At 37.5% G+C, this 13,441-nt stretch overlaps 1 protein-coding gene across 1 annotated transcript in view; it reads right to left on the bottom strand.

Moving 5' to 3' along the window:
* MROH9 (maestro heat like repeat family member 9) overlaps nt 1–13,105 on the bottom strand; it is a 94,808-nt gene extending 81,703 nt beyond the window's left edge. Inside the window, exons 1-3 of the mRNA XM_069545094.1 lie at nt 13,051–13,105; nt 12,084–12,135; nt 5,091–5,097 (exon numbers count right to left, since the gene is read on the bottom strand). Coding sequence (XP_069401195.1) covers nt 5,091–5,097; nt 12,084–12,135; nt 13,051–13,105 — 114 coding nt within the window. The remainder of the gene's footprint in view (nt 1–5,090; nt 5,098–12,083; nt 12,136–13,050) is intronic.
* Nucleotides 13,106–13,441: the final 336 nt, after the last annotated feature.

Here is a 13,441-nt window from a genome sequence, read left to right as displayed (position 1 = left end):
AGTTTGAGCATTCTTTGGCATTGCCTTTCTTTGGGATTGGAATGAACACTGACCTTTTCCAGTCCTGTGGCCACTGCTGAGTTTTCCCAATTTGCTGGCATATTGAGTGCAGCACTTTCACAGCATCATCTTTCTGGATTTTAAATAGCTCAACTGGAATTCCATCACCTCCACTAGCTTTGTTTGTAGTGATGCTTTCTAAGGCCCACTTGACTTCACATTCCAGGATGTCTGGCTCTAGTTGAGTGATCATACCATCGTGATTATCTGGGTCATGAAGATCTGTTTTTACAGTTCTTCTGTGTATTCTTGCCACCTCTTCTTAATATCTTCTGTTTCTGTTAGGGCCATATCATTTCTCTCCTTTATTGAGCCCATCTTTGCATGAAACTTTCCCTTGGTATCTCTAATTTTCTTGAAGAGATCTCTAGTCTTTCCCATTCTGTTCTTTTCCTCTATTTCTTTGCACTGATCACTGAGGAAGGCTTTCTTATCTCTCCTTGCTATTCTTTGGAACTCTGCATTCAGATGCTTATATCTTTCCTTTTCTCCTTTGCTTTTTGCTTCTCTTCTTTTCACAGCTATTTGTGAGGCCTCCCCAGAGAGCCAATTTGCTTTTTTTGTATTTCTTTTCCATGGGGATGGTCTTGATCCCTGTCTCCTGTACAATGTCACAAACCTCTGTCCATAGTTCATCAGGCACTCTATCTATCAGATCTAGTCCTTTAAATGTATTTCTCACTTCCACTGTATAATCATAAGGGATTTGATTTAGGTCATACCTGAATGGTGTAGTGGTTTTCCCTACTTTCTTCAATTTAAGTCTGAATTTGGAAGTAAGGAGTTCATGATCTGAGTCACAGTGTGCTCCTGGTCTTGTTTTTGCTGACTGTATAGGGCTTCTCCATCTTTGGTTGCAAAGAATATAATCAATCTGATTTTGGTGTTGACCATATAGTGATGTCCATGTGTAGAATCTTTTCTTCTGTTGTTGGAAAAGGGTGTTTGCTATGACCAGTGTGTTCTCTTGGCAAAGCTCTATTAACCTTTGCCCTGCTTCATTCCGTATTCCAAGGCCAAATTTGCCTGTTACCCAGGTGTTTCTTGACTTCCTACTTTTGTATTCCAGTCCCGTCTAATGAAAAGGACATCTTTTTGGGTATTAGTTCTAAAAGGTCCTGTACTCATCTCTAAGGCCAATAAAAGTGAAAGTTGCTCAGTTGTGTCTGACTGTTTGCAACCCCATGGACTATATAGTCCGTGGAATTCTCCAGGCCAGAATACTGGAGTGGGTAGCCTTTCCCTTCTCCAGGTGATCATCCCAACCCAGGGATCGAACCCTGGTGTCCCACATTGCCGATGGATTCTTTATAGCTGAGCCACAAGGGAAGCCCACAAGGCCAATGGGAGCCATTTAATAGGAGGGATAAGACCACAGGGCTGCTTTGTAGAGACTTGATTGAATGAGATAAAGTTGTTGCCAAGAGAATGTTATCAAAGAGAGATTGTAATAGACTAGGATTAGAATGTTGGCAGTAGAAAAAGAGAGATGCATAGCGACTGGGAGTAATATCAAATGCTGCTTAAAGGTCATACAGGAAAATTATCCGTTGGATTTGAGACATGAAAACTATTTGGGACCTGGAGGGTTTTTGTAGATGCCAAGACTGGCAGGTCATCATGCTGAGTATTCAGCTCAAGTTTTATTTTTGGATCTGAGGTTCTCAGCTATCTTCAGACACAAACGAAGCTATACACAAATAAACAAAGAAAAAAATTCCACTAGTCAAAGATTGCTTTTCCTTTCTACAAGAAAGACCAAAGTCAACAAGTGAGACACTCAAAACAAAACAAAAACAAGCTGTGTTATTGTGACAAAACCATTTCATTTGTTCCCATTTCAGAACCATGTATACTGGGGACAATACTTGTCACTTATTGATTCCGGTGTGACATCATTGAAACTTGATGTTCCATGCCCAGAGACCTAATATAATACCTTTTCCTATCTCATTTTTCTCAGCTGGATTTCTGCCCTTAGTGCTTTCTCTGATTTCTCTACTCCAAACAGAGCAGTGAACATTTCTGTTGAACTCATTATTGATGGCCGCTATAGTATACTTTCTTAAGGCATCTCAGAAGTTATAGCATGACTGTAAAAGTAGACAGCCTTTTCAGAGACCCAAATATCCCTCACTTCCTTCACTTCCAAAGGGGAAGATTTCCATTTTGTTTGATTGGGGCCAGTAAAAAGAGGAACTTTTTCAAGCTCAAGTGTACATGGACATCGTAACCAGTTAATATATCCAGTATCACTGCCTAGTATCAATAGTATCAGTACTTAAGTCCAAGTCTTAATATGACTTCATTCCAAACCTTTTTGGTGATTGTCCACTTTGGAGCCCTATATGTTCATATATATCCACTTCAATATCTGAGAGAATTTTGCTGATAAAACTTAATGGTTTCTTCCTCTTTGATTTTTCAAAAATATAATTGTGTAAACCATCAGAACTAGTAATACAGTATTATCAGTACATAAATACAAAAAACCATGAGCAGAACAGGTGATGAAGCTGTCATATTCACGTCAACTTCAGTGGTTCAAGAGGATGAGCATTACTAGTTACTTTTATTTCCCAAGGCTCCTTATAACCCATTCCTCTAATAAATCCCCAATTTAGACCTAGATTAGACCTCTGAGTTAGGTCAATATGGATTATTGTAATAACATAAACATTCTTCACATCTCTTCCATGATATCTGTGGAAGCAGAACACATTTTTTCCAAATGATTAATAAGGTTTAGCCAGTTGGTGATACAGACATTGTTTCCTAATCCCCACATTTTAGAAAGGCCTCTAGAACAGGTCAGGAAGATCTCCTGGAGAAGGAAATGGCAACCCACTCCAGTATTCTTGCCTGGAAATTCCCATGGACGGAGGAGCCTGGTGGGCTACAGTCCCCGGGGTTCCAAAGAGTTGGACACAACTGAGCAACTTCACTAGAATAGGCACTTGTTTTGGAACAATTTCAATTTAGCTTTACCTAGTCCATCTAGGCAATGGCACCCCACTTCAGTACTCTTGCCTGGAAAATCCCATGGATGGACGAGGCTGCAGTCCATGGGGTGGCTGAGAGTTAGATACAACTCAGTGACTTCACTTTCATTTTTCACCTTCATGCATTGGAGAAGGAAATGGCAACCCACTCCAGTGTTTTTGCCTGGAGAATCCCAGGGATGGGGGAACCTGGTGGGCTGCCATCTATGGGGTTGCACAGTGTTGGACATGACTGAAGCAACTTAGCAGCAATAGCAGCGGTAGTCTATTTAGGACTTCAATTTCCCATCTGTTATGCCTTTTATTTTCCACTTTGACAAAACTCATGTTATCTGTGAACACTAGTAGTTCTAGGTAACTCATATTACCTAACTGCTTATCTATTTAGTGTTGAAAAGTTCCTCTTTAAATGAATAAGTCTTCAATGGGCAGAAAAATCCTTTATTATTATCCTCATCAGTGAATGCTATATGATAATTGGAAGCAGTAACACTGACTTAGCAAGTGTAACCCATGGAGAACCATAACATTCCAGCAAGTAGTCTGATGACTCTTGAAGGCAAGATAGAGGGTATTAGCTCAGTGATTATGTTAATACATGGAATTAAAAAAACTTCCATATTTCTTTTTACTGTTACTCTTGGACAGACATTTAGCAAAAGCAGTTAGAAAGGAAAAGCAATGTTCTAACTATATGAATACCTAAGGCATTAATCTCTCCTCACATAGTCCTTCTAGAGCATTGTTTAAGTTGTCTTGTCAGTGAACATTCAATGTGCCAAATCACTAACACACACACCTCAGTCTCTCCACAAGGAGAGACTCTTTGGTTATGTCCTGAGTTGATTCTTCAGTATGTTTCCACACGTCTCAGATCAAAGCCAGGAGATCTTGGGATTTCTTAAAATGTTACAGTATAATATCTAATAGGAGTCTCAGGGGAAAGAATGAAGAAACCCTGAGGAAGAAAACTGTCCACGCAATAGAGATAGGGGCTTCCCTGATGGCTCAGTGGTGAAGGATCTGCCTGCCAGAGTAGGAGACATGAGTTCGATCCCTGGTCCGGGAAGATCCTACATGCTGGAGAGCAAATAAGCACATGCTCCATAGCCACTGAGCTTGTACTTTAGAGCCCAGGAGCTGCGACTACTAATGCCCATGTGCCCTGCACTCTGTGCTCCGCAACAAGAGAAGCCCGCACACCAACAACTAGAGAGTAGCCCCTGCTTGCCGCAGCTAGAGAAAAGCCTGTGCAGCAATGCAACCCCACACAGCCAAAAAATTAACAAATAAATTCTTTAAAAAATAATACAAGACTGTGGTGGATTCATATCAATGTATGGCAAAACCAATACAGTATTGTAAAGTAAAATAAAGTAAAAATAAAAATTCAAAAAAAGAAAAAATTATGTAAAAGTAAACCAAAATTATATTTTACATTAAAAAAAATAATACAAGATAGTTTCTCAAAGATAAATGGGCTGGAATCTTGAGATTGAAATATGGGTAAGTACCTAACATACTTGAATAAAAAATGCACCTAAAACTATTGTTATGAAATTTCACTTTAACCAAGATGAAGAAAAATCTTAAAGGCTTCCAGAAAAATAAAACAGATGACTAAGGCTACAGAATCAGATCATGATCAGATTTTTCACTGATTATACTGTATACCAGAAAAATGTAAGTTATGCCTTCAATTTTATTGTTTAAAGAAAATGATTTGCAACCTAGGGAAATGGCTAGAATCATCACTGATGATAGCTGTTTTTATTATTATATTTAAAAAATTTCATCTATATTGTATTATCTAAAAGATGGAAGCATACTACTTTTACAAAACTAAAAAAAGCCATTTAAAATTGATCATATATCTACTTCACACACACACACACAAATCTCTAAGTTCCCAGAACAGAAATTGTGCAGGTCACATTTTGCTGCAACAATACTATGAGATTATATGTTAAAAATAAAAGAATGAAACAATGGATATGTATATGTAAAAAGATGAATTTATATTCCTACCTCACACCTAAACAAAAATAACTCAAAATAGAGTATAGATCTAAGTCTAAGAGCTACAACTGTAAAATCTTTAGAAGAAAATGTAGGAGAAAATCTTTGTCACTTTTGGTTTAGGCAGCATTTTTTTAGATACAGCCCCCAAAGCACAGTCAACAAAAGAAAAGAAAAATTAGATTTGATCAATACTAAACATTTTTGCTTTTCATAAAGACACAATTAAGGAAAAGAAAAAAAGTCAATGTGCTGGGAGAAAATATTTACAAATCATGTATTCTACACTCAATAACTATAAATATATAAAATACCCCTAGATAAATTATTAAGAAATATTTAAGGTATACATGAAAAAAACTTTACTGAAGATTCAAGTAAATGAGAGAATAAAACATGTTCCTGATGATAAGAATTTAAATGATGTCTCCATAAACTAGTCTATAAATTTAGTATTTATTGTTGTTGTTCAGCTGCTAAGTCATGTGTGACTCTTTGCGACCCTGTGGAGTGCAGCACACCAGTCTTCTTGTCCTTCACTATTTCCCAGACTTTGCTCAAACTCATGTCCATTGAGTTGATGAAGCCCTTCAACCATCTTATCCTCTGTCACCCCCTTCTCCTCCTGCCGTCCATCTTTCCCAGCATCGGGGTCTTTGCCAATGAGTCACTTCTTTACATCAGGTGTCCAAAGTATTGGAACTTCAGTTTCAGCATCAGTCCTTCCAATGTATATTCAGGGTTGATTTCCTTTAGAATTAACTGCTTGATCTCCTTTCTGTCTAAGGAACTCTTAAGAGTCTTCTCCAGCACTGCAGTTCGAAAGCATCAATACTTCAGTGCTCAGCCTTCTTTATGGTCCAGCTCTCACATCCATACATGACTACTGGAAAAACCATAGTTTGACTATATGGACCTTTGTTGGCAAACTGATGTTTCTGCTTTTTAATATGCTGTCTAGGTTTGTCATAGCTTTTCTTCCAAAGAGCAAGTGTCTTTTAATTTCATGGCTGCAGTCACTGTCCTGAGTGGTTTTGGAGCACAAGAAAGGAAAGTCTGTCACTGTTTTCTTTTTTCCCCCTTCTATTTGCTATGAAGTGATGGAACTGGATGCCATGATCTTAGTTTTTTGAATGTTGAGTGTTAAGCCAACTTTTTCACTGTCCTCTTTCACTTTCATCAAGAGGCTCTTGAGTTCCTCTTCACTTTCTGCCGTTAGGGTGATATACAATTTAGTATAATTCTAATCAAATGCCAAAAGAAATTCTAGGAGAAATTTAACAAGTACAATTCAAAGTTTTTCTGAAAGTGGGGACTTTTCTGGTGGTCCAGAGGTTAAGACTCCACACTTCCACTACAGAGGGCATGATCCTAGGTGTAGAAACTAAGATCTCAGATGCAGCACAGTGTGACCAAAACAAAAAAGTTAATCTGTAATGGCCTATACAGAAAAAAATATATAAAAAAGAGTGGATAAATATATAAGTAATTACTTTCCTGTACACCTGAAACTAATGCAACATTGTAAATCAACTATACTCCAATAAAATAAATTAAAAAACAAAGTTGTTTTGAAAAGCGTAAATAAGTAAAATTAGTCAACACATTTTTGAAAAAGAGGAACCACTGGATAGATTCACTTAATTAGATATATAAAAGCTCTGTGCTATTAATATATAGCTGAGCCATCTATAATAGATTAAAGGTGTGATAGCTTCTTTACTGCTGTGATTTGCTAGGATAATATTGACTATTTTTGCTGATTGTAAAGGATCCGCTTGCCAATGCAAGAGATGGAAGTTTGATCCCTGGGTTGGAAAGATCCCCTGGAGTAGGAAATGGCAACCACTCTAGTATTTTTGCCTCCATGGACAGAGGAGCCTGGCAGGCTACAGTCCATGGGGTTGCAAAGAGTTAGACATGACTGAGAAAGCACACATTTTTGCTGGAGCCAAATGATGCTGCTGAAGCGGCCATCTGTCAAAGGCATTGCTACTGCTGCTAGTGCTTGCTAGTAGAGTCCCATGATGGATGATACCCGCAATCAAGAGAACTCGTAACTTATTTTACTTAGCATAATATCCTCTAAGTCTATTAATGTTGATGCAAATGGCAAGATTTCATTCTTTTTATGGCCGAGTAATATTCCATTGTATATATGTACCACATATTCTTTATCCATTTATTTGTTGATGGACAGTTATGTTGCTTCCATATCTTGGCTGCTGTAAATAATGCTGCAATGAACATAGGGGTCATATATATTTTCAAATTAGTGTTTTTGTTTTCTTCAAATAAACACAAAGGAGTTGAGTTACTGGTTTGAAGTAATATAATTTGAGAGTCAACTATACTTAAATTTAAAAAGAGAGAAAAAGAAAACGCATTGCACAAGAGATTCTCTCACTTTCTAGCAAGAGCCACAGGTGACTGCATTCACTCTCACCATTTTATCTACTCATTGTTTCTCTATCTTTTACAGCAGCCTCATCTTTCTAGGACTTGGCAGCTAGGACTGCTGTAGTGAGACTCTGCCCACTCTTCTACCAGCTCATTGTCCTTGATTACACTGAGGCACCTTGATAATATTTTCACACAAGAGATATTCTTCACTTGCAATCTTTTCCATAATGATAGTCCTGTCTCATCTGGAGTGGTCCATCTGGAGTGGGCCTGAATTCTAGCAAGAACTTAGTTTAGGCTCAAACCATGACCTTTACATGAAACAAGTTTAATTTTTGTCCCGTGAGTCATTTGACCATCTCCTCTCTGTCTCAGTTCAGTTCAGTCACTCAGTCATATCCAACTTTTTGCAACCCCATGAACTGCAGCATGCCAGGCCTCCCTGTCCATCACCCAAACCCATGTCCTTTGAGTTGGTGATGCCATCCAGACATCTTATCCTCTGTTGTCCCCTTCTCCTCCTGCCCTCAATCTTTCCCAGCATCAGGGGCTTTTCAAATGAGTCAGCTCTTCGCATCAGGTGGCCAAAGTATTGGAGTTTCAGCTTCAACATCAGTCCTACCAATGAACACCCAGGACTGATCTCATTTAGGATGGACTGGTTGGATCTCCTTGCAGTCCAACGGACTCTCAAGAGTCACCTCCAACACCACAGTTCAAAAGCATCAATACTTCAGCGCTCAGCTTTCTTCACAGTCCAACTCTAACAGCCATACATGACCACTGGAAAAACCATAGCCTTGACTAGATGGACCTTTGTTGCCAAAGTGATATCTTTGCTTTTTAATATGCTGTCTAGGTTGGTCATAACTTTCCTTCCAAGGAGTAAGTATCTTTTAATTTCATGGCTACAGTCACCATCTGCAGTGATTTTAGAGCCCAGAAAAATAAAGTCAGCCACTGTTTCCACTGTTTCCCCATCTATTTTCCATGAAGTGATGGGACTGGATGCCATGATCTTCGTTTTCTGAATGTTGAACTTTAAGCCAACTTTTTCACTCTCCTCTTTCACTTTCATCAAGAGGCTCTTTAGTTCTTCGTCACTTTCTACCATAAGGGTGGTGTCACAAGGGTGCGTATCTGGGGTTATTGATATTTCTCCTGGCAGTCTTCATTCATGTGCTTCTTCAGCCCAGCATTTCTCATGATGTACTCTGCATAGAAGTTAAATAAGCAGGGTGACAATATACAGCTTTGACGTACTCCTTTTCCTCTTTGGAACCAGTCTGTTGTTCCATGTCCAGTTCTAACTGTTGCTTCCTGACCTGCACACAGATTTCTCAAGAGGCAGGTCAGGTGGTCTGGTATTCCCATCTCTTTCAGAATTTTCCACAGTTTCTTGTGATCCACAGAGTCAAAGGCTTTGGCATAGTCAATAAAGCAGAAATAGATGTTTTTCTGGGACTCTCTGTCTATATACATCTATTTCCAACATAAGTCTATGTCATTCTCTTAAATATAATTTGGTTTTCAGACCTAAGTGAAATATGGACCCTGCTTCTGAAAATCATTAAGAACTGAAATTACAGTGCAATTTTAACCTTCTTAGGACCATATTGTTACTTTACGAGTCTAGCAACTGTCTTACTAGATCACCAGTTTATCTCTGGAGACATAGCAGGAATCAGTAAAACAGTTGTCTGAGCAACAACAGCTAAGAACAAAACAAGAGTTTCAAATTCACACAGTAAGATTGCTCTATATTAATTTATTTTATTAAGATACCCCTTCACCAGAGAAATAAAAAGGCTTAGGGGTGACTTAGAGACAAAGAAAAGAAATCCAATGGCACAAAAGTAAAATAAAGATTAAAATTAGGATAGAGTTGATGATCTGTGAGGCACATTCACAGAGGTACATAGGAAACAGCATCTTTACAAGAGCAGGAGATGGGTTTCAAATTTAGATACAGATGTGTAGGCTGAGCCAGTGATGAAACTTAATTATCTATAGAAGCATCTTTTTGACTAAAGTTTTAAAGCACTATGTTTATTTAAACATTTTAAAAAGTAATACACACACATACAGCACAGCACAATAGGGTAAATAGCAACAAAATTTCCAAGTCTTCCTTCTATCTGTCCAGAGATAGAATACACTGATATGGAAGTGCAAATAGCACTGTTTTGGTTGAGAAGACCAGGAAATGGATTTATTTTTCCTTGTAATTCTTCTGCTGTACTCTACCCTTCTCTACTCACTGATACGATCCTCTCCTTGATCATTGTCTCCCTTATTGACTTCTAAGTCTGATTTCATGAATTTTCCATCTCTTGTGGTTACTAAAATGAATTCACCATTATCTTTAATACTGAATCTTGTTTATTTAAAATCTTCAACCTTATTATTTATTCCTTGATCCCAAGGGCAGGCAAGATTCTTGTTTTTAGGGCCAACACATTACAACTTGGTGGTGATACCAGTGATTCTGGAACCAGACTCCATGAATTTGTATCCTGTTCTGCCACTTGAAGATTATGGGCCCACTGGCAGGTCACACCTCTTGCCTCAGTTTCCTCATTTTCTGAGCAGGGATAATAGAAGTACTTACTGTGTAGGACTGCTGTGAGCATTAAATGAGCTTTTCATGTAAAGCACTCAGAGCGTAACTAAGATGTTATTAAAGCTATCTAAGTGTTAGCCATTTTTACTATTATTGGAGTGAATAATGGAGTTTCTCTCACAGCTCCCCTTGTCTCCTCTGTCTTTAATTTTATATTTAAAATAGTATTTATTTTATTTCTGGCTGCCCCGCGTCTTCATCCCTGTGTGAGCTTTCTCTAGTTAGAGTAGAGGCTGTTCTCTAGTTGTGGCATGCAGGCTTCCACTGTACTGACTTCACTTGTTGTGGAGAATAGGCTCTGGGGCTCCTGGGCTCTAGAGCACTGGCCCAATAGTTGCAGCACAAGGGCTTAGTTCTCTGCTGCATGTGGGATCTTCCCAGACCAGGGATCGAACCCGTGTCTCCTACATTGGCAGGCAGACTCTTTACCACTAAGCCACCAGTGAAGCTTCTCTGAGGTTGCAGTGGTGAACTGGGAAAATATTTTTCTTTTTTGTCTGCCCATAACATGACTTCTTGTCCTCTTTCTAGTGGTCACTCACTTCTGACATAATTTGGTGGGAAGGATTCCCACAGTAATGAAGAAGAAGAATAGGCTATTGTAGCAGGCCAATCAGGAGGTGAAGGTGGATGGGAAAAATAGTGAGATGAGTCAAAACTTTCATCCTTTCGAATTAGTGTTGAAGGTCATTTTCCAGGGCACACAGGGTAAACAGGAATAGGACTCTGCCAAGAAAAAGCTAAAAACAGTTTTCAACCAAACTGCCCTTTTCTCTCCCATCTACCCACACAATTGTATTTTAAGCATTATTTATAACAGGCGTGTAATGGAGACAATGAACAAATTAGTTTCCCCCCCAAGAGATTTCAGTTACATTAATATACTCATAGAATATCCCTTACCATGCGGTGCCACTTGACACTGGACTGTAGAATGTGGAGACTACTTACTATTCAAAGAGAAGAGAGAGACTCATTAAAAGAGAATAAACTCACACATGTACACCATGGCTGAGTCACATCAATGTATGGCAAAAACCACTACAATACTGTAAAGTAATTAGCCTCCAACTAAAATAAACAGATTAACTTTAAAGAGAGAGAGAATGAACTCTTACCACCTGTTGGAACATATCCCCAAATCTAAAGCTTTGTATAACCTTAATGGCAAAGCCCAATTAAGATAGTATATGAAGACACACACATACAGGAAAATTTCAGACAAATTCATCACAAATTTTACTGAACCCTTAACTAAAGATTAGCCAAAAAGCCATATTAAAAGCATAATCAAGTGGTATTTATTTCAGACATACAAGAATGATGATATTAAAGAGAACATAAAATATAATCTCAACTTTATTAAAAATTACATGATAATTTTTATTAAGGCAAAATTTCTGATAAAATTTTAAATCAATTCTTGATAACAATTCTTTAATAAAATAGATGTGTGTCATTCTCTTCATGTGACATATAAACACAAAAGCCAGAGCCAGGTGTAATAAGAGATAATTGGACGTATTCTCAATTAAGAACAAGACAAAGATGACCATTATTACTGCTATCATTTGCCATTTCTGGACATTCCATCTAGTATTACCGAAAAATAGAAATAAGTATATTAAAATTGGAAAGAAAAAGACTGTATTATCTTTTAATTCTTTATCTCATGGGAAAGTATACTAGTGCCTTTTAAATGTCTCTATATCAGAATGATTTAACTAGCATTGAAGTTATGGATGACTGAAGTGTTTGGTAAAATACTCTAATAAAACTTTTAGAACGTGATATGTTTTGTTTGCTTGTTTAAGAGGGTAGCCCTTTGATCATTACTTTCATTTCTTCTAATTGTTCTATTAAAATTTTTTAGGTCTTCTGTACTTCTTTTAAAAAAATAATGTCTTTATTTTAGAATAATTTTAGATTTACAGAAAAGTTCCAAAGATAGCATAGAGTTTTCATGTACCCCTCACCTTATTTCCCCTAATGTTATCATCTTACATAACCGTGGCACATCTGTCAAAACTGAAAAGTGAATAAAAGCACAACTTTATTAACTAAACTGTAGACTTTATTTGTCTATTAAAGTCCTTTTCCTGTTCCAGGATTCAATTCAGGATCCCACATTGCATTTAATAGTCATTTCTCCTTCATTTCCTCTATTTTGTGATTATTTTGTAATCTTTCCTTGTTCATGAATTTGACTATTTTGGAAGGGTACCTGGTCAGATGTTTTGGAATTCCCCTCAAGTTTGCATTTATCTGATATTTTATCAACATTTCATTGGAGATACAGTTTTTTGGGGGAAAATATCACAGAAGTGGAGTGTTCTTCATATCAGAAAGTATCAGATTTTGAGTTTATTCACATATCAAATTTGTTTTTCCCTTATCAAATGCAGGGATGCAGCTTCATCTTTATGCATGCTTTCTTTCCTCCATCTTCCTTGGATTTACTGAGAGGTTCTTTTTTCTAACTTCTTGTGGATTCTTGATTCAATTATTTCCATCCTTCCTAGTTTATAATTCTAAGTATGTAAATGTGTGGATTTTTCTCTGCATGCTCTTTCAGCTATATGTTATAGATTCTAATATGTAGGGCTATCAAGATTCTGTAACTTCTGTATTAATTTTCTCTTTAACCTAAAGTTGTTTAAAATAGAGTATCTTATATGGCAAATGATAGGAATTTTTTGTTTCCTAAATTTGTTACTGACATATATATATATATATATATATATTGCATTGTGATCAGAGAATATTTCTGCTGTTTCTACAATTTGGAATTTATACAGAAATTTCTAGCTTAACATATGGTTATCTTTTATGAGTATTCCTTTTTGTGAGCACTAGGAAAAAAAGATATATTCTTTGCATTCAGGGCTAGAGATTAATATACGAGTTTATCTCTCTCACCCACACACGTATATACACACTTACCTTTGTCTTCAACATAGCCTAAATTCTTACTTGCTTTAATAATCCTGAAGGACATGCTGACAGAGGTGTCTTAAAGCTTCTGCTACTAATGCTGTAAAAGAGTATTTTGTATTAGTACGTAAACCAGTATGTGTTCCTAGAGCTTTGTTTTGCTTTATGAATTTTGATACTACTATGTTATATGGTATTTCAGTTCAGTTCAGTTGCTCAGTTGTGTCCAACTCTTTGTGACCCCATGAACCGCAGCACGCCAGGCTTCCCTGTCCATCACCCGGAGTCCACCCAAACCCATGTCCATTGAGTCGATGATATGATGCAACCATCTCATCCTCTGTTGTCCCCTTCTCCTCCTGCCCTCAATCTTTCCCAGCATCAGGGGCTTTTCAAATGA

This window comes from Ovis canadensis, chromosome 12 (genome assembly GCF_042477335.2).
Source record: "Ovis canadensis isolate MfBH-ARS-UI-01 breed Bighorn chromosome 12, ARS-UI_OviCan_v2, whole genome shotgun sequence".
Lineage (NCBI taxonomy): Eukaryota > Metazoa > Chordata > Mammalia > Artiodactyla > Bovidae > Ovis > Ovis canadensis.
Note: the sequence above shows the minus strand (reverse complement) of the source record. Positions and strands in the feature narration are given on the sequence as shown.